The 18,830-nt window shown below is 40.0% G+C and overlaps 1 protein-coding gene across 7 annotated transcripts in view; it reads left to right on the forward strand.

The window, feature by feature from the left end:
* Positions 1–18,830, forward strand: part of LOC119460951 (uncharacterized) — a 68,380-nt gene that overhangs the window by 16,636 nt on the left and 32,914 nt on the right. For 6 of the 7 annotated variants that reach the window (XM_049673284.1, XM_049673283.1, XM_049673282.1 and 3 more), the window contains exons 15-33: positions 17–154; positions 918–1,025; positions 2,326–2,470; positions 2,913–3,002; positions 4,805–4,867; positions 4,938–5,063; positions 5,811–6,037; positions 6,399–6,502; positions 6,604–6,709; positions 10,878–11,015; positions 11,717–11,824; positions 13,093–13,237; positions 13,315–13,347; positions 13,434–13,466; positions 13,830–13,949; positions 14,253–14,476; positions 15,856–15,959; positions 16,051–16,159; positions 17,460–17,600. In XM_049673284.1, the coding sequence (XP_049529241.1) occupies positions 17–154; positions 918–1,025; positions 2,326–2,470; positions 2,913–3,002; positions 4,805–4,867; positions 4,938–5,063; positions 5,811–6,037; positions 6,399–6,502; positions 6,604–6,709; positions 10,878–11,015; positions 11,717–11,824; positions 13,093–13,237; positions 13,315–13,347; positions 13,434–13,466; positions 13,830–13,949; positions 14,253–14,476; positions 15,856–15,959; positions 16,051–16,159; positions 17,460–17,600 (2,262 nt within the window). Of the gene's footprint in view, positions 1–16; positions 155–917; positions 1,026–2,325; positions 2,471–2,912; positions 3,003–4,798; positions 4,868–4,937; positions 5,064–5,810; positions 6,038–6,398; positions 6,503–6,603; positions 6,710–10,877; positions 11,016–11,716; positions 11,825–13,092; positions 13,238–13,314; positions 13,348–13,433; positions 13,467–13,829; positions 13,950–14,252; positions 14,477–15,855; positions 15,960–16,050; positions 16,160–17,459; positions 17,601–18,830 lie in introns of all 7 variants that reach the window. The other variant, XM_049673285.1, reaches the window with a different exon arrangement.

Below are 18,830 nucleotides of genomic sequence, written 5' to 3' on the forward strand. Positions count from 1 at the left end.
TGTTTTTCTTTTTCAGAGCAAAATTGTGCAGCTGTCCAAAAACGCGACTGTCCCCTGTGTCACATTTAACCTTGCAGTTCGGAAATTTCATTTGGTGCAACCAGGACAGATTCAAGATATGTGTGACGAAGAACACTGGGTGGACTACTCAGAGGTTGCATTTTCTTTACTTCCTGGAGGCATTTGCTTTGTCTTTGCCTCTGTTGCTACTCTGAGGGCTGCTTTATAACATTCCTATAAGTAGAAAATTAGGGTACATGATCGAATGTGGGCTCACATCTGTTCAAGCCAGACATTTGTATTCTCACTGATGTCCAGCAAAAATCGCTGCTTGATCAGTGCAACACTATCCTTTTAGTATATTGCAAATGATACGCTCAGATGTCTTATCTTTAAAATCAAAACAAATTGATGCAAGTGGATGGCACATTTCATGGAGCCGCAGTAGCAACCACCCTTCCGAGTTGAAAGATATGCCTGCACAACTTGCCTTTGAATGTAAAGTGAATTAATGCAAATTTGGAACTGTAAATGGTGAGATGTCCAATTCTTTTGGCAGTTGGGGTGTTTGATGGAGCCACTGGGGTTTCAATGGATTTGCAATGAAATGTGAAATTTATTTACAGAAACCTTCCGGGACATGAACACACAGGCTTGTTTGTCTACCCTCTTTTCATCCCTTTTTATTAGGGCTGTGTAACCTCTCTAGACGCAACTATAGCATAATGATGTTTGGGGGAAATTTGCATTGCAAGCAGCATTAAGTGTTTACAGCTGCAGGAAAATCAATTGCAAGCTTATAAAGACTAAATGAAGCTCTGCCCGCAGCTTAGGTTCTGTGATTTCATGTTCAAGAAGCAAAAAAAAAAAAGTTGGTGCAAGCAAGGATTACTCTTTGCCCTTCTGCTTTCTTCAAGACTTGCCGAACAATGCAGAAGAATGGTAACAATCTCTACGAAACCCGCTACACATCGGATGGTACTGAAGTATTGACATATGAAGGGAAGGTTTTCATCCAACAAAAGGTGAGAAAATGGAGTTGGTCTTACAGCTCTTATTTCTATTTTTACACTTACGCACTTGCTGCATTGCTTAGCTAGCTGTGACTTTTGCAGCTAATGAGAAGTTCAGCAGAATTTTGTGTGAAGCATTTTAAGTTGTGTGTGTTTACTTGGATGTTTATTTTTTCGTAGGCTTGTGCGAATGTTTGATAATTTCGAATATTTATTCGAATATTATGCTATTTTATATTTGCTCGAATTTCAGCATTTGAAGGTTTCTAAGTATTCTAAATGAACGAATATGCATATTTTAGGGAATGGGCGGAACATTTCGGTTATCACCTATTAAAAGCCAACTTACAACAGCACTATGCCGAACGTGCTGTGAAGCAGATAGGCGAAGGTGCTTATCGAAATAGGCTTGGCAGCAATAGCTGTGAATGCGACGACCCAGGAGGAGATTTTCTGGTACCAAAATAGGAAACTAAGTGTGTGCAGGTGTTTTCACGCAAGACATGCAAGCAAGTATTGCAGGGAAACTGCTGCTACAGGTGGCTACTGTCTCAATCATGCACGCCTCGTGCCATTTCTTGTTTACATGGAATCTAACAGCTAGAAAACGTATCATACAATGGCAATTTGGTGATATACTGAACGTTGGTGCCGATACTATGTTTTCAGGGAGCATGAACCGGTGAAAAATAAGCGTAACTGGATTGTTTAATTTTTTATGTTCTTGATGGCAAGCATTGGCGGCAGGAAATTGTACATGACGAGATCGTATCAACAAGGTTCTACTGTATTTGAACTATTCCCTTGGAAATTACTCAACACTAATTACTATTCGCTTCAAGTTGCTTTGAACCAAAAAACTGATATTTTCACAAGCCTACTTTTTCATGCTCCTGCATGTATTGTGGTCAGTGTCATGTTCTGGTCAGTTTGTTTACAGTGGTTAGTTTTCGTGTCCTTGTCTTGATTTACGCCACTGTTGGAGGGCTCGGGAGCTCGTCAAGCTCCAGCTTTTTCCCTCTGCTGATAGGACCGGAAATAAATATTGATTGATTCATTGACTGATTATTGATTGATTGATATGGAGGGAATATTTTGTAGCTGAAGAAGCACACATCTTTTGCTTGTCTACAGCTGTTGTACTCTGTCTTAGTGCATGAAAGAACGCCAAGCTTTGTTACTGCGAGAACTGTGCTCTCCCTTGTCACACATCCAGTGGTTGGCAGTACTTGAAATATAACCGATTCTTTGAGCTCACAAATTCTTCTGTTCTGAATTGTTAAAATCATCCACCTGCTCAATTTTTTTTCAGATGTCGCATTTGACTGGCTTTGAACCAGACTTCTGTGTAACAGTCTTTGAAATAGACCGGGAGAACCCCAGAGACAATTGTCCATCTGAAGGAGTACCCTTCTGGCGGTTACATCTCATCAGTGACTATCTTTTCGACACGGAAAGTAGGTTTCTGGACTTATTTATGTAAAAAATAAAAGAATCAACCAAATGCTGCCTTACAAGCAATTGGAGAACTTTCAATGAAATCACATTCAGTGAAATGATTACTAGTTTTTTTTTTTTAACATGTATCTTGCTTTGCAAAAGTAGGGACAATAGGTAACATGGTAATACAGTGCCAAAGATGAGCACGAAGGGAGTGCACAATCTTGTGATTTTCTTCTCTTTGTGCTCCTCTTTGGCACTGTTTTATTAAAACTATCTTCCATATATTCTTTGCTATATGCCTGCTTGATTTTTCAGACTGCAATATGAAGAGCAGTAATCATTCTTTCAGCCACAGCTATGATAGATATCTTGAGTAAATGAAGGCCTTACTATTGTCCTTTGAATTTTGTGAAGTAAATGACAGAAATGAGCTTACTTATGCTCTATTTTTGGCAGAGATAAATCATGAAATGGAATCCTCATCATCCAAACCAGAAGAAGTTACACCGGAGCTTGAAGTTAAGTCAACATCAACAGGTTGGTACTGTGTTGTCGTTAAGGCTTTCTTGCAGCCCCGTTGCACTGACATGCCATTCAAAAGGGCCATTCCAGGCACAATATTTCTCGGCACTGAAGTCTATGGTATCCTCACAACTTCTTCGCCAAAAAAAAGGAACAGAAAAACTCCACTGGAATTGTCTAAGTATGTATAAGCATACCCCCAAATTTCAAGGGTTTGCCCCCCTCAATTTTAACTTGGCCTACCCCCAGATTTTAAGTTGGCCCACCCCAAATTTTAAATTGGCCCATGTCCAAATTTTAAGTTATCCCTCCCCCAAATGTTAGTTAGCCCTCCTCCAAATTTAAAGTTGACCCACCCCCAAATATAAGTTGGACCACCCGCAAATTTCAAGTTGGCCCACCCCCACATTTCATGTTGGCCTACTTTCAAATTTCAAGTTATCCCAGCCCCAATTTTAAATTGGCCCACACCCAAACTTCAAGTTGACCCAACCCCAATTTTCAAGTTGACCCACCCCTACTACAAGCTTCCCCATGTATTTTTTATGGAGCTCGATGTATCCCTATGGGTAATCACTGTGTGTTCATTTTTTGTTTTATTTAAATTGATAAAGTTACTAATCATCTACATTTACACTATTACAATGATTAAATGTCTTAACATTGCAGGTTGCGCATTTTTGTGCAGATACAAGGCATTACACTTTTCGTCTGGTGGGGCTGGGGTACTTGCCAAAGAATGCTTACAAATTAAAAGGAAGCTGTTGCTAGTCTCAGGATGGCACTGACTGGCTTCAATGCTGCAAATGCAAAAAGTGTGTGTTAAAGTAGTTTGCTTAAAAGTAAATTATAAACATTTAGTTCCTCACCTATCCTGGTAATTATCACATGGTTTTTAAAAATTTTATCCACTGTTAAATTCTTGGCTAGCATCATGTTGTCTTGAATGCCTGTTTTAGCAATTGGAGGCAATTGTCACTGGAACACACAGCATGCATGAAAGTATACAGTATTGTAAAACCCCGCTGATGTTTTTCAAGGGACCACGGGAAAAAAAAAAGCTGAACAGCCAGGAAAATGTAATAGTGAGGAAGGCCTCAGTTAAATCACCACAGCAATTTCAGAAACAGCTCTGAAATGTTGCCAGTGCAGTTGTTAGATGTCTCGGTGCTTGTGCAGTGACCGGAGACTGCACATGTACGTGTGATAATTAAGGGGCATGTACTATGTTCTGTTACAGTGGCTCCTTTCCACTCTTGATATGCTTCGCCGCATAAAATGGCTGTATCGCTGTAGGCTTAACCGCGAGTATACATTTATCGTCTTCGTAGCAACAAGCGAGAGCAAATTTGGTGCTGCACTGCTAAATCTACATGACCACTGTGTTCAAACACAACATAAGATACGGGAACATTACAGAACGGCAACATATCAAATGGGAGCATAATACATAGGAGTCAATGGAATTTAGGTTGGGACCACGAAAACATGACATAGTAGCCAGGAAAACGCACCAGCAGGGAGCGTGTTAATGGTGTTCCACTGTAATATGTGGCCGGGACTGTATATAGTATACAGTAAATGTGGCCATGATGAAGACAAGTCTTGTTGTAAAATCATTTGGTCTATGTCAACTCTCTATTTTTCTGGGAACTTTTCACCCTGTTTGGTATAATATGGAAGTTGTTAACTAGTGTAGTAGATAAAACTATAATTAACTTGGCTTTACTCTTTCTTCAGTGTATACCATCTCAACTGGTATTTTAGCTAAAGGCATCTTGCAGAAGCCTTGCTGATTCTTCTTTTCTTTTTCCACTTAGCACAAGCGGAGACAAAGGAGCCGTTTACTTCAACAAGTGAGGACCATGTCCACAGAAAGGCTCCAAGATGTAAGCTCACATCTGCATTATGCTTTTTAAGCTCAGTTGGGTGTGTAATGGAATTCTCTTCACATTTCAGTCAGCCTAATCTGTGTGGCCAGCATGGTAGATACATTGCAATACCTTGTGGATGAAGTCTGCAACTATGTTGTGTACTCCAGCATTGCCTACAAAGATGTAGGTCACAAGTTTATGGCATCAAATGGTAAGCCTACAAACTATGGCATGGTCATTATGTCAGTGCATGTCTAGCTAGGCACACACCTGTGACAACTGGCAAATTTGAAATGGCACGTCACAGTCGGGTAATCGGGTAAACGCAGATGGACCGGGTGTTGGGGCGTTGGGGCGGAGGTGTAAACGTAAGCAGTCTGTATGGTGCTGCCATGTGGCGCAGAGCTCAGACAAAAACAGCTAATATTGCAGTAACCAAGCGTATTCTACTTTACTGCTGGTGTAAATTTTCGGCAGCAACACGATTAGGCCACTGCCGAAAATTTACACCAGCAGTGAAGTAGAATACACTAGTTACTGCAATATTAGCCATTTTTGTATGTTTGAGCTCTGTACCACTAGGTGGCAGCACCATACAGGCTGCTCCTGTTTACGCCTCCGCCCCAACGCCCGGTCCACCTGTGTTGACCTGATTACCGGACAAGCTAAACCTCTCTATTGTAAATGAATGCCAAATCGCCGGCAAATAGTGTACACAATATGATGATCTGAAGATTATGATCATAATCACATTGAATCTTATGTTGCTGTAAAAGATATGCAGTATAGGAGTGTTACAATCTTTACTGCATTGTTTTTGTGTGAAAGTAAAGTACTGGAAAGCAAAATAGATTGCTTTTTCTTTTGCCACATTTGCCTTGCAGATGTAGAATTGTGACTTGTGTATGTGTTCAAGATGATTTTTTATCTGTCCAACAACCTTGTTGTTTCTTTCCAGCACGAGCTTTTCACAGCTTTCTGGCCCTGAAAAAGGGCAAGGTTTCACCACCGTTTCTGGCTGAAGTGAATGCCCTAAATAGTGCAGGTGCTTTAGAGAAGGAAAACAAGGCTGAGAGTTTCATCCGTGCCCTTCTTAGCTGGATGCGAAAAAACGAACTCGATGGTGTTGCACTATCTTACGATACATTTGTGACTAATGCAGAAACCTTCAAGAATGTAGCTAAGGTATGTGCCATTTCTTAGATGTTTGCATTCACAATTGCATGCAGTGGTTTAAGACAAAAATGAAAATAAGCTCCATGACAGTAGCCCCTTTACTGCCCATTGTAATGTTTATTCGAAATTCTGATTTATTCTGTGCCTTTTGCTGATTGTTTAAGAATAGAAATACCTGTATGCACACATTCCATGATTGTCTGTAGGCTACAAATATTGCTTTCACATATAAATGAATAATTTATGCATAGGTCTAGACTTTTTACTTGCACATATTTTATGTCCTTGCTTTACATATTCGGTTGAAGTTCTTTTGCAAAAAAGGAAAGTGTGGCTGCTTACTCACGTGTAATTTTAATTTTTCATGCAGAAAGTATGGCAGCGTTTTCAAAAAGTTTCTGTGAGACCCGTACTTGTACTCAGTGTTAACTACATGAGAAGTCATGAAACCAGTTTATCAGATGAACTCGCTGGGTGAGTGCAGTTTTGTTCTTTAGTTCTTTTTTTTTCATGTAAGCTTCATTTCTTTTCAGCATTGTGTTGAGTGTTAATAACTGTTGTGGTCTTTATTTCAGTAATTGTGACTTTTTGATACTTATGACACACGTAAGAAGACCTCAGCGCCCATGTAAAGTTGGCTCCCCATCCAGGCTGCATACCATGGAAGACAGCGATTACATGGTGATACTGGTTTTTGTTAGATATGGAGCATAGGATGTATTCTGTGTGGAACTCACCTGACTGGAGAAATGGGAAAGAATTCGAAAAGTGATAGTTCCATGCACTTGCATGTGCTCGAAACCTCGTTTAACAGTAGATCACTTTAGTCCACACTCCAATCTATATTTCAGCTATAGTGAAGCACAAGTACATTTGGAATCTGGCAGGGCAGTAACAGCATAGCAGCATTCTATGATATAAATTTGTGTAGTTTGTAAACATGTTATTTCAACTGTGACTCGGAGATGACATTTTGTCACACAGCGATCACATTTACTGTGAATGCAAGTTTTCTTCTTGCATAGATTTAATAAAACATCAAGCTTGCAGTGAGAGCAGATAGTTTTACTGGAAAGATGTTCATCATCATTATATAAGACTGGAGGTAAAAAGCTATGTAACGTCTCAATTTACCTTCATAAAATGAATTGAGGAAGTGGGCAAATATCAAATATGAATTGAATACTAATTATAAGTACCTAATATAGAATCAAATATCAAATAGTCAAATGCAGATGCATATATTTACAGCAGGAATATGTATTTCCGTATAATTATGTACCAAGCCTGTACTAGACAAAGAATCAGTTTTAAAAACAAGATTGCCAGTTATATTAAAAGAACTGTATGACTAGCCTATGCTAATGAATGACTGCTGTATGACAAGGTTTCCAAAAATGCTACATAAATGTATTCCGAAAAAAAATCAGCAATTGTAGGGAAAAAAAGTGCTGCTGAAGGACTTATGTGCCGATGTAAACAGATGTAAAATAGACGTAAACTTGTTAACAGATGTACAAAAGACTTCCGAAAACACTAAATGACAAACTACAAGCAAAAATTGCAGGCTGGCATGTAGGCTTCCACCATGAAACTGAAAACAAAGGTCATTACCTACAGGGACTCCGGAAATGGGGGGGCAGGGGGGGGGGGCGGTCACACCCCCAACATTTTTCCAGAGGGGGCAGGGCACTTACCGGCCATTTACCTACGCTGAAATCAAATTTTTGACAAGAGCTATTGTTAAATTTTCGAAATGCTTTCCATAAGTCCGGTGGTCAACTGGACGCACAACGTATATATAATATAAAGAAATTGATTGGTGTGATTTAGAAATAAATGTTCAAGAACAAGCATGAGATACATGGTTTTTACGAACTGTTTACAACAGAATATTGCGATATTTGGCAATTTTCAAAAGCACATTATCCAAAAAGTAAAAATTCAAAATTAATTTCCTCCGTCTAGGAACTAGATAAATATGTCCTAAAGCTACAGAGCAAGCCGCAATGCCGTAAGTGCGGTAGTTTCTTCTAAATATGGTCACAACTGAGACACAGTTCGCAAAAACCATGTATCTCATGCTTGTTCTTGAACATTTATTTCTAAATCACACCAATCAATTTCTTTATATTATATCTACAACAATTAGGCTTTTTATGGTTTATACGACAACTTCATATCTTAAGTAGAAGAGCTGCCACGGTTGCTCCAAAAGTACTAAAAACGGGGGGCTCGTGCCGCCAGAGTGGGACCGCCACCTTAATGGATAAGAAACATTTCCCTCACGCCACCGCACTTCCCTACATAATAATACACAAGCCAGGCAATCACCGGACACTATATATTTCAAAACTACTTCTTAATATCCAACAAAACTGACCACAACTCTTGCAAATGCGGAAAACCTGCACGAAAGATTGTTGACCAGTTCATAGACTGTCCCCTAACAAGAAAGGAAAGAGTACTCCTGACGCGCAAATTTCCAAACACCACAGAATACAAACCTGAAATAATCAAACACCAGGGTACATACCAAGCCCTTGAAGAACTCGTAAAAAAAATCAACCAGATAATTGACCAAGCCTACCTGCCCCAATCTTGGCTCAACGGCAGCCAGCATTCGGTAACACTACTGAACGGAAACTTATCAGTCAGGTACAATAGCGTATCCTCAGTTCAAAGCTTTCTCAGTGGCACCAGCAAGATAGCCATAAAAGGATATGAGAAAGTATAAAAGAAGTTTGAAACTTTATTGGGCATCAACCCTTCTTTAGCCCTGTTTGGCTCATGCGAGGAATTAGTGAGGATGCTTCAACGCCCAGTTAACCGCACTGCAGGAGCAAAAGAAGCAGCAGAAGCTCTTTGTGACCCACTTGTCAAGGCTACAGTTTGACCCCTCATTTGACGTCCTGTGGAAGCGGATAAACTCAAGAGCAACAGAGTTAGGTCTAAAGGAACATCGTGTGCCCAGAGTGTCGCAGCCACCCAGAAGGCTTCAATTCACATAAAAGCCTGAGGAGCCTGCAGCGCTTGACGGCAAGTCATCACAGAGAAAATAGTTCTTTGCCGCTATCGATCGTATCACCAGCGAGATCCGACGGTGATTTGAACAGCCTGGCAAGGAGCAGCTGATTAGCCTCGAGCACATTTTGACTGAGGCTGCTGAAGGTCAAAACTTCGCGGCAAACGACCTAAATGGGCTTTTAGGAGCACACGCTGTAGGTTTCAACATCAGCAGGTTTTCAACGCAACTCATGCTTCTCCCAACGCTCCTGCGTGATGAGGGTCCAGCTGCAAGTAAACGCATTTTACAAATTCTGCAGGGGAAGTCTGCAGATATGCATAAGATGATGGACCGGTACTGATGATGGACCGGACGCATAAGATGATGGACCGGACGGAACGGTCCGGGTACATGCAACTCGTGTTTTCTGTACCTGCGTCAGCTGCTTCAGGAGAGCAATCTTTCAGTGCTCTGAGGCGAGTAAAAACATTTTTGCGCAATCAAATGACGCAGAGGAGGCTGACACACCTTCTCGTCCTCTACGTGCACAAGAAGAGTGCTGCAGAACTTCACTTGGATGCCCTTATGAAATAGTTCGTGTCTAGAACGACAGTACGAACAACGGCCTTCGGCCTCCTTTGACAACCTCTCCTGCCCAACGCCCTCTTGTCGTGCTGCAGCCATGAAGCTCGTCAACTTGCGATATCTTTGTACCTAGTGCCTACTTTCTTGTCTACTTGTATCACATTTGCGTACTTGTGTCAGTTCACATTTGCTTCACTCCGGGAGCGAATGCAGAAATATTAGAAATTATTTTTTGTACCTTTCGAACCCGCTTTGTGATTTGCGCGGTCTATGCAGGTTTTCAGTACTTCTGAAATGCAGAATTATGCAGAATAATACCAATGCAGAATAAGCAAGGATGCAAATATGTAAAATTTGATACAGCTAAAATGAATTCAAACGTTAATAATTGATGTCATTAAAATTATACTTAAAATTAAAATAATAAAATGTAATGTATATAAATAAGAATTGACAAATATTGAGAAAAAAAAAATAATAAACATGACATACAAAGACTACAATGCTTGCCCCCCCCCCCCCCACTCCAAAAAACGTTCCGGAGTCTCTGATTACCTATTTTGTTCCTGCTTTGCTTCGAAAACTTTTGTTGTTTTTTACTTCTGATAATTTGCGATACTTTGTTTAGCAGACAGAGAACAGTAACCAGACTTTAACAGTTGTTTGTTGCGCAATATTTGGTTAGTTTCAAATACTATTTTAAAAAATATACCAAGTATAGTTCCTTTTCGAATATGAATATGAGTGATTAATATTCATATCCAAAAGTTTAAATATTCACCCGTGCATTGTGTTTGTTGGAACAAGTATATAATGATAGCCTTCCCTGGCAATCATCTATTGGCACACACAGTGCATTTAGTCACCTGTAATGCTGTGATATGCCAGTGGAGCTGTGCAGTGTAATGTTAATGCTTGAAAAAAATAAATAATGCATGAGAAAAAGCTTTTGATTTTGGATGTAGAATATGATATGTTTAAAACCTTAAGGTCTTTTCTGGTGTGACCAGATTATGCATTTAACTTGACTGCCCACTGCATAGTCAAGGTAAATGATTAATTTTGTCCAATGGCCAGGATTGCAATATTTATAATTGGAAACTGTAATGTTATGTATGTTGAATTTCAACGTGTGATGCTGCAAGCAGCAATGAGAAAATGATTGAACTGACTGCCCTGTATCTGCCATGTGAAACTATAATAGTTCATGTATTCTTGTTTTGCAAAATATGGGAATAAAGCAATAAACTTTTTCAGGTTCGACTTTTAGAAGCATCCAGGAATATGACATCTCCTTGTATTTCTATGAACATGGCAGTTCGGGATTTCTTCATTGGAAAAGCAGCTGAAGAGAAAGAAAACTGCAAGGCTGAGAGTTGGCTGAGATATAATGCGGTAAGTTCAAGGCTGCGATATAATGTGGTAAGTTCGTGTATATCGATTGGTATGCAAAGGTGGCCACTTAACTGTCGTAGCTGTTCCATCCAAGCTTGAAAATTAGAAACAGAATAGCAAAGTAACATTGTCTGAAGGACTACATGAAGCATGCCAAATAAACAAACTGTACAAGTTAGGAAACTGAGAGGCTTAACTGTCTTACTTTGTTGCCTAGTTCACTGACACATGTTCTCGTAGTTTTTCAATCATTCATCCAGACAGGACTGCAAAACCGAAAGATGCATGCTGTCATATGGTAGAACTGGCAGCCAGCAGCATCTGCAGATAAAGGCTAGCCTAGAATTGCGTATGTAGCAGCCTTATAAATATCATCAAGAAATTTAAAGAAGGACGTTTAACCATTTTACAACTCAACTTTTCTGAGGATCAGGTATAGTACCTGCAGGCACTTTTTTATGCACAGCACTTTTAAAATCTACCATGACAACAGTTAATGGGTTGTTTCAGTGCATTTGCTGCCATCACTAGCTTTTCTAAGTATTTTTGCTTCTAGGTGAATGTGTGCTAGGCTCAGCAGAGCACTAGACCTGTAGAATGGATGGAATTCTAATCCATAGTGACTCTTGTACCATAAAAAAAAAGCCTGCACTTTTATGGAAGCACTTAATAATGTTTGAAACTGCATTTATCTCTTGAAGGTCTGTGGCATTGATACCGAAAGAACCGATGGCATGTTTGAAGTTGCTCATACAGAGAACAAAACAAATATCCTTACCTTTGAAAGCAAAGTGTCCATTCAGCACAGGGTAAGTGTAATTTGTAGACCTTAGCATGGTCATCAACAGAAGGTTGATTAGTGTCTTGTTAAGAAGGCTTATTATTGAGCATCATGTTTTGGGGCTTCATCAACAAGCGCCCATTCCTTTCACATAGCAAGTCTACATGCCTGTGTAGCTGCATGTCAGACAATATATTGTGGGTCACTGCAAAATCTACAAAGATTTTTATTTTACAATAACCTGAACAATTTTGCAAAATCATTCCTGTGCCAGGGATTCTGTCCTAAAGTTAAACACTTGGTTCTAACATTTTTCTTCACCTTCAAAATCATTAAACACAAGCAGCAGCAGACATGTTAATCATATATGAAAAAATTCTGATTTTGTTAGTTAATCTCATCGTATCCATAAATGTTGACTGTGTGTGTGAATTCCAGGAGATATTTCACATGCACTGTACTTAAGAAGTATCCAGTCCATTCCAGGTTTCCTCACTGTGATAAAACAATGAAAGAGAACCTTCTACATGACTACATACTGGCACCACCAGCACATTTGGTAACATCTGTCATCCAGCACGTTATCCTAATGGGCTTGACATGCATTAGCCCATTTTGTTGCACAGAGTTACTGTAAGTGGCCCAAGATAAAGGAAAATGGCTTTAGCATCTTCACTTTGGTTAGTCCACATGATTCTCAGGCATTACATTGGTGTTCACAATTGTATAGGTTCATGGACAATTTATGGGTGTGCACAGAAGACCAATGTTTCACTGTTAAGGCTGTTCCTATCTTCTATTAGATAATTTTGCCATACTTGCAGTTACAAAAAAAAAGGCAACAGGAGCTTAGTGAAGCTAAATTTGTTGTGAGAAGTTAGAAGTTACAGGAAAAAGCTATGATTCTTATTATGCATCTTACAAACTGGTACCAGTAACATCTTTTGTAATAATAATATATTACAGAAGTGTTGTGCCAGCATCAAATCCTCAGTGGTCATTAAGAGCTGTCAATTACTAAGCTTGTTCATGAAGAGTGATAGCCATCACTACTGAATGGAGCGGGTTGGCGTCTCCTCATTAGGATTGGGGAGCATTTACTTATGAGAATGTGGCAGGAATTATCCAATGCTAACTGGCCTCAGTAATTCAACAATGTAGTTGAAAGACCATTGAAACTGCACTTGGGACATGGATATAAGCTGTCTTCTATAGCGTTCTCATCTTCTATGAATGAGCATGAATTAACATGCATAAGAGTTTGCTTTCTTAAATATTATTGGGAAAACTATGCAGATGTCAAAGCTACTGGGTGAAGTGCCAAACTTCTGTGTGGCTGCTTTCCGAGTGGAGATGGAAGATGCACAAAATGATTGCCCAAGTCTGGGGAAGCCTTTTTCAAGGCTGCTGTATATCAAGAATCTCCTGGGCACAGCCAAAGGTACTCTTGTCATTCTGCAACTTTTTAATCTAGAAAGAGCTTTGACTTATGGTAGATATTCTTTATTATAATTTCAGAAGCATATAAACTACGACGAAGCATCCCACTTAGTAAGTACCAGGTGCTAACTTGCCATAACGCTGTTCATTGTGTGGAACCGGTTCTTACAACCAGTTTTTGTTCAATTTGAGTACAGAGGGAAGACGAAAAGCTGAGCATGACGCCTCACGTAAGCTTTTGAATCCCTTTATGTCACATACATGTGCATGCAAGTACATGATTATGCATAGAAATGTTGTACCTGTGCACATCATATGTGCATATATCATGCATATGCATTTTATGAATTGCATGGAAGAAATAGCGCACAATGCATATGCGTTTTATGAATTGCATGGAAGAAATAGGGCACAAGAATGAAACAGACTACACTGTTATAAGTAAAAAACAAAGATGTGTTTTTCACTACATAGCAAAATATATTTTTGATCAGTGCTGAGCTGCACCTGCATTTCTTGCCGATTTGTTGCATGTTTTATGACCAAGGTTTAAAATAAAGTGCTGGTAACGGCATACTTGTTTCTCATTGCAGGAAGCATCATCTGCATACACGATTCTTCTGGACCTACTCTGAGGAAAGCTGTGATGAAATTGTGCAACTACATTGTGTTTACATTTGTTCATCTTGATTTAGCTGGTGTACCAGTTTCAGGTACTAATACTTCTATGCAATTGCTTTCACAGTCGCTCATGCCAGTCCTAGTGGCACTTCAGAGCATAGGCTCAATTTTCGTAAGAGCACTTTTGGTGCTTTTGTCAGCGATCCTGCTCACACAGAAAGTGCCATTATTTAATGGTAACCTGTACTACGTTGTCATTTATGTTATATGTGACCAATAGACTGCAAAGAAGCTGCCAAGATTTTTTGTTCTTGAAACAACTCACTGAATAGAAATGTGACAATTTCTTTTTCTCTCTCTCTCTCTTTTTTGTGTGCTTTCCTTGTTTTCTTTAGGAAAGATGCTCGAAAGCTTTCTTGCGATTACACGGCAAACCAAAACTCAGGCTCTGGCAGCTCTTGACCCTTCTTTTATTGATGCCTTGAACATTGGAGACACAAGGTTTTTGCGACCACTGTCCACAAAGCTAAAACGCTGGGCAAGTGAAAAAAAACTGGCTGGCCTGGCGTTGATTCCTCTGATTTCAACCGACATAAGTGCAGTGGCAGAACTTTCGAATGTAAGTGCAAAGGATGCTTTCATGTCTTTTTCAAGATGCATCATTGTCATTTTCACATTGCAGAAAACTGCCTATCACACTCCGCTGAGTCACCACTACTCACATTGAGAGAAGAACCATTGGTGGGCGAAACATTGGATGGGTGATAATATTCGGAACTTTTGAATAATGAGTCAAATGAGTCAGATAGGCGCTACTGTATTCATAGATTCAGATAGCTTAACATTTTTTGTGGTTGAAGGAAGTAACCAAAGCCACAGCTGTATTCGTCCTGCTGGCAACAATCTGTATATTGATTACAAGGTATCATTTTAGTGTAGCCATTCAAGTGCTGTAAATGCATAGAAGACCTTGATGAAAGGATCCATTCCTCAACCATTATTCTGTGCATGCTAGCACTGTCTCTTGTCATCGACACTGCAGTAGACATAGCTTTATGTCATACTAAAGCTCCCAAACATACTAGTTCTGAAATTTCACCTAATGTACTGAGCATGCCCAGGGTATTTATCTGTGGGGGTTAATTGATTGATGCACTGCCAGAGAGTGAGGAAAAGAAGCATCACTTTGTTGATAAATAGAATGACAAATCCTACTTAAGGAAAGGTGCTGGTAGGAAATTCTGTTTATTTGGTTTTGCTTATAGTGCATGCATAGGCCAACTTCCTTTTTTTCTAGCTATTGCGCTCGGGAAAGTGACTAGGGTCAGTTTTGTTGCCCATAGATGGCATGACAGTCAGCAGACCCTCGTGCCAGTAGCACCATGCAGCTGCAACCTCGATTTGGCTTTATCTCAGCCAAATCAATTTCATTCAACACATTTTGAACAAACAATATTTATTTTGTTCTGACTGAAATTTGTTGGATTTCATTTACTATATCTGAATCTATCTAAGCTCATGGCGTGCTAACATTCCGGAACTATGCAGGAGCTATGAGAAATGCAGTTGTGGGGAGCTCCAGATTAATTTTAACCTTGTGGGGTTCTCTATGTTCGCCGAACGCAATGCACGAGCAATCTTGCATTACGACTCCATTGAAGGGATGCTGGAGTGGCTGGGAATTGGACCTGTAACTTAGTGCTCAGCAGTGGAACGCTGAAGTTACTTAGCCATTGCTGTAGGTCAATTTATCTTGCATTTTTGCCGCATTGTGCATTGCACCTATGTAACTGCTCAGAATAGTGTGAAAGCAGGGCATCATGCCTGAAGTACAACCAATATTTGTTGTAAGTTCAGTATAAGTAGTCAATGATCAAGTCCATGTCGCTGGTTCATATGCATATAATAAGTGTTTCTGAGACTTAAGGCTGCGTATGGAGTTTCAGTACAGTTCCATGGAGGCAAATTTAACAGCAATGGTCTTTCATTCATTGTCAGGCAATCTGGACTGCTTTTCAACACTCATTGGAAGACCATAAGGTTTTAATAGTTGGTGTTCATGCCTTTGAAGTTGATGAACATATTTTGCAACGCCTTGGCCGGTATGTATATTGTTCGGATATTTTTTATCGATTTCTTTTGTTATTTTGCTGCGTGGTTGCATGGAGCCTGCATTCTTTTCTTTTCTTGCAGCGCTTGCGACTTTCTTGTCTTCATTAATCAAGAAGTAAAGCCTGGCCCAGTATGTCGCACACACTATCCAGCTATGAGGAGGCTAGTGTACCAGGACTTTGTGCACATGGTATGTAACTGCTGCATCTGTTCATTTGTCCCGCTTTCTCTGTCATCTTACCAAACATCATCCTTAAGGCTCCTTCAATGTATGGCATAACCCCTAAGTTTGGCAACTCTTTGAAGCCCTCATAGACATTAGTACATATGACTAGATGATGAACTAGGTAGCAATAAATGTTTTGTTTTGGCTATATTTCTCACCAATGGTCCAGCGCCACACTAGTTTACACCTGCCTACTCTTAACCCGTGCTGTCACAAGTCATCGTAGCAGTGCAAATGTCAAGGTAGTTGGTGACTTATTATAGTAAATTAACAGTGTGAGGACAGGACACAGTTTTGTGTCCCATCTAACATTGTGTCCTCTTCTAATCTTCGCACTATTGCTTCATTATAAGCCATCACAATCCATCACGATGTCCTTTCGTTTTCACATCAAGTGCCATTAATGGTGACAGTTGGTTTCAGATTCGCAACCTGTCATTCTCACTCCATTTCTTTTAGTAGTTTTTGCTTTTTCCACTACCCTACTCATTAGTGACATATTTGCAGGAATGCGGTCACTATGCACATACCTGCCAGCTCTCCCAAATTCGTTGTTATAAAGTTTATAAATTTGGGCACATTCTATGATTTTACAAATGTTGCACCAAGTTTTACAAAAAATATGTTCTTCTTGCGAAAACGCTTTAAAAGCATTTAAGGATGGGGCAAGCAAGTGTGAAGAAAATGCATACAAGAATGCATGCAAGAATGAAATTGCAATAGTACCTGCGCCACCCATTTTGTCAATGAAAGATGCTAAACAGAGGACTACTTCCTTCAAGCAAGTTTATTCAGACAATTTCCCGAAGCTGGTTAAATCAGTAAAAGCAAAACGCTGTATTGCTTCTAAGTCTTTTCTGTGCCTAGCTTGCTGCTCCGTATGTGCTGCATCTAAATGTAAATAATCAGAAATAAAGTGTGTATATATCCCACAAAAGGTGTATGCTCCAGGCAAAAACAAAAATGTGTGATGCTCCCTTTCCTTTCCTCCTTTTGACATGTCTGTGATTATTCTTAGGAATTTTAATGTTACCTGATTGGCAGTTATGCCAATCAGCATTTGGTACTGGCTTGCACGAACCTGTGATATGGGGCATAGAGGGAGGGGCGTGCGTTCAAAAAGCCTTAGCAGCAGCTTAACCACCGCCTGTATGATTCTTCATTTTCTGCTGTGTGCATAGGTGTGATGTTTAGCTCTGATGCTCATGACACAATCTAATTAGCGAAATTTATTATTTTTGATGCCCTATGTCTCTGCTTGCAGAAAAACATTTCCAGTGCAGTTTCACATACTTGCCTTTCTGTCAACCTGGCTGTGTTGGGCTTCCGTATGGCACGGTCATCTGACCAACAAGTGCGCATTGGAGACCGCTGTGTCGAGCAGAAATGGACAAGTCTCTCTGAGGTGCGATGCTTTGCATGTTTGCTCTGTCGAATTACAATGGTAAATGCCTACTTTCCCAAAAGCCATGTTTTTGTTGCATTGTCACTGTATCAATTTCTCATGCATGATATATTCACAGTGTATAGTCCATCTACTTGCTCCTAGTAGGAATAGAAAAGCATCATAGTGCGGCCTCTTCACAGGGCAGACAGAATCACTGATGAATTAGTGAAACAATACATGCCGTATTTTTGCACTTATCACCCGCACCAAAAATTCCAAAAATTTAACAGTAACATCGGGATGTGGGCCATGTGCGAATTTTGTTTTGAGTTGTGGCTTCACGGCAGCATACATTCTTCCTTCAGATGTGGTTTCACGGCAGTGCTGTACGCACTGTCGTGAAGCCACATTTTGAGGCAAAGTTCCTCGACATTTGAAGTTTCATTATCTCCTAGGGAACCCCACCCTCTTCCCACCCCTGCATGCTGAAGCTCCCTTCTCCTCTCTTTTGTGGTCGCCCATTGTCCTCTTCTTTCCGGATCAGTATCTCAAGTTTACAAGTTAGTGAATAGTGCACGCGGTGTTGGCAAACCAGAACTCCGATTACAATCAGCTCCGCTCGACAGCAGTCCTTTAGAGCGCAGCAGAAGCTGAAGATTATTAGCGTCGCCAAAGAGATGGGAAACAGAGCCGCTGGCTGAAGATACGTTGTGGACAAGTCGTACATCCGCGAAGAGTAATTGTTCTTATGAAAATTTCAGCTTTTTTGTATGCAATTAATGCCGCAAGGTATGCGACCTGATTTTTTTTTATTTCCTTCTTCTTCTTCTTAGGGCCAGGGTGCGGGTTTTACATGGTGGTGGGTTATATGTGGAAAAATACCGTGCTGTGCTTTGCCGTACTAAACTGTTCAATAATAACATTAGAAGCACCTGAAATTTAGGATAAATAGAGGTAATTTTGCATACGAATGCGTGAAACAGATTTATTGCAATTGTGTATGAAAAGTTTATTTCTGCATAGTTGCTCCTATTAAAGTTTTTCTACATTCATAGTCATTCGTAACGTTTTGCTTGTTGACTGCACCTTGTTGAGCATACAAGTTTATTTATTTATTTATTTATTTATTTATTTTATTCAATACTGCCGGCCGCCTTTTGGTAGCCAAGGCAGGAGTGGGTACATGTGATTAACAAGCTCTTGGTCCATCAGGAGAGCAACAAGAATGGCAATTACAACAGAGAAGAG

This window comes from Dermacentor silvarum, chromosome 8 (assembly GCF_013339745.2).
Source record: "Dermacentor silvarum isolate Dsil-2018 chromosome 8, BIME_Dsil_1.4, whole genome shotgun sequence".
Taxonomy (NCBI): Eukaryota; Metazoa; Arthropoda; class Arachnida; order Ixodida; family Ixodidae; genus Dermacentor; species Dermacentor silvarum.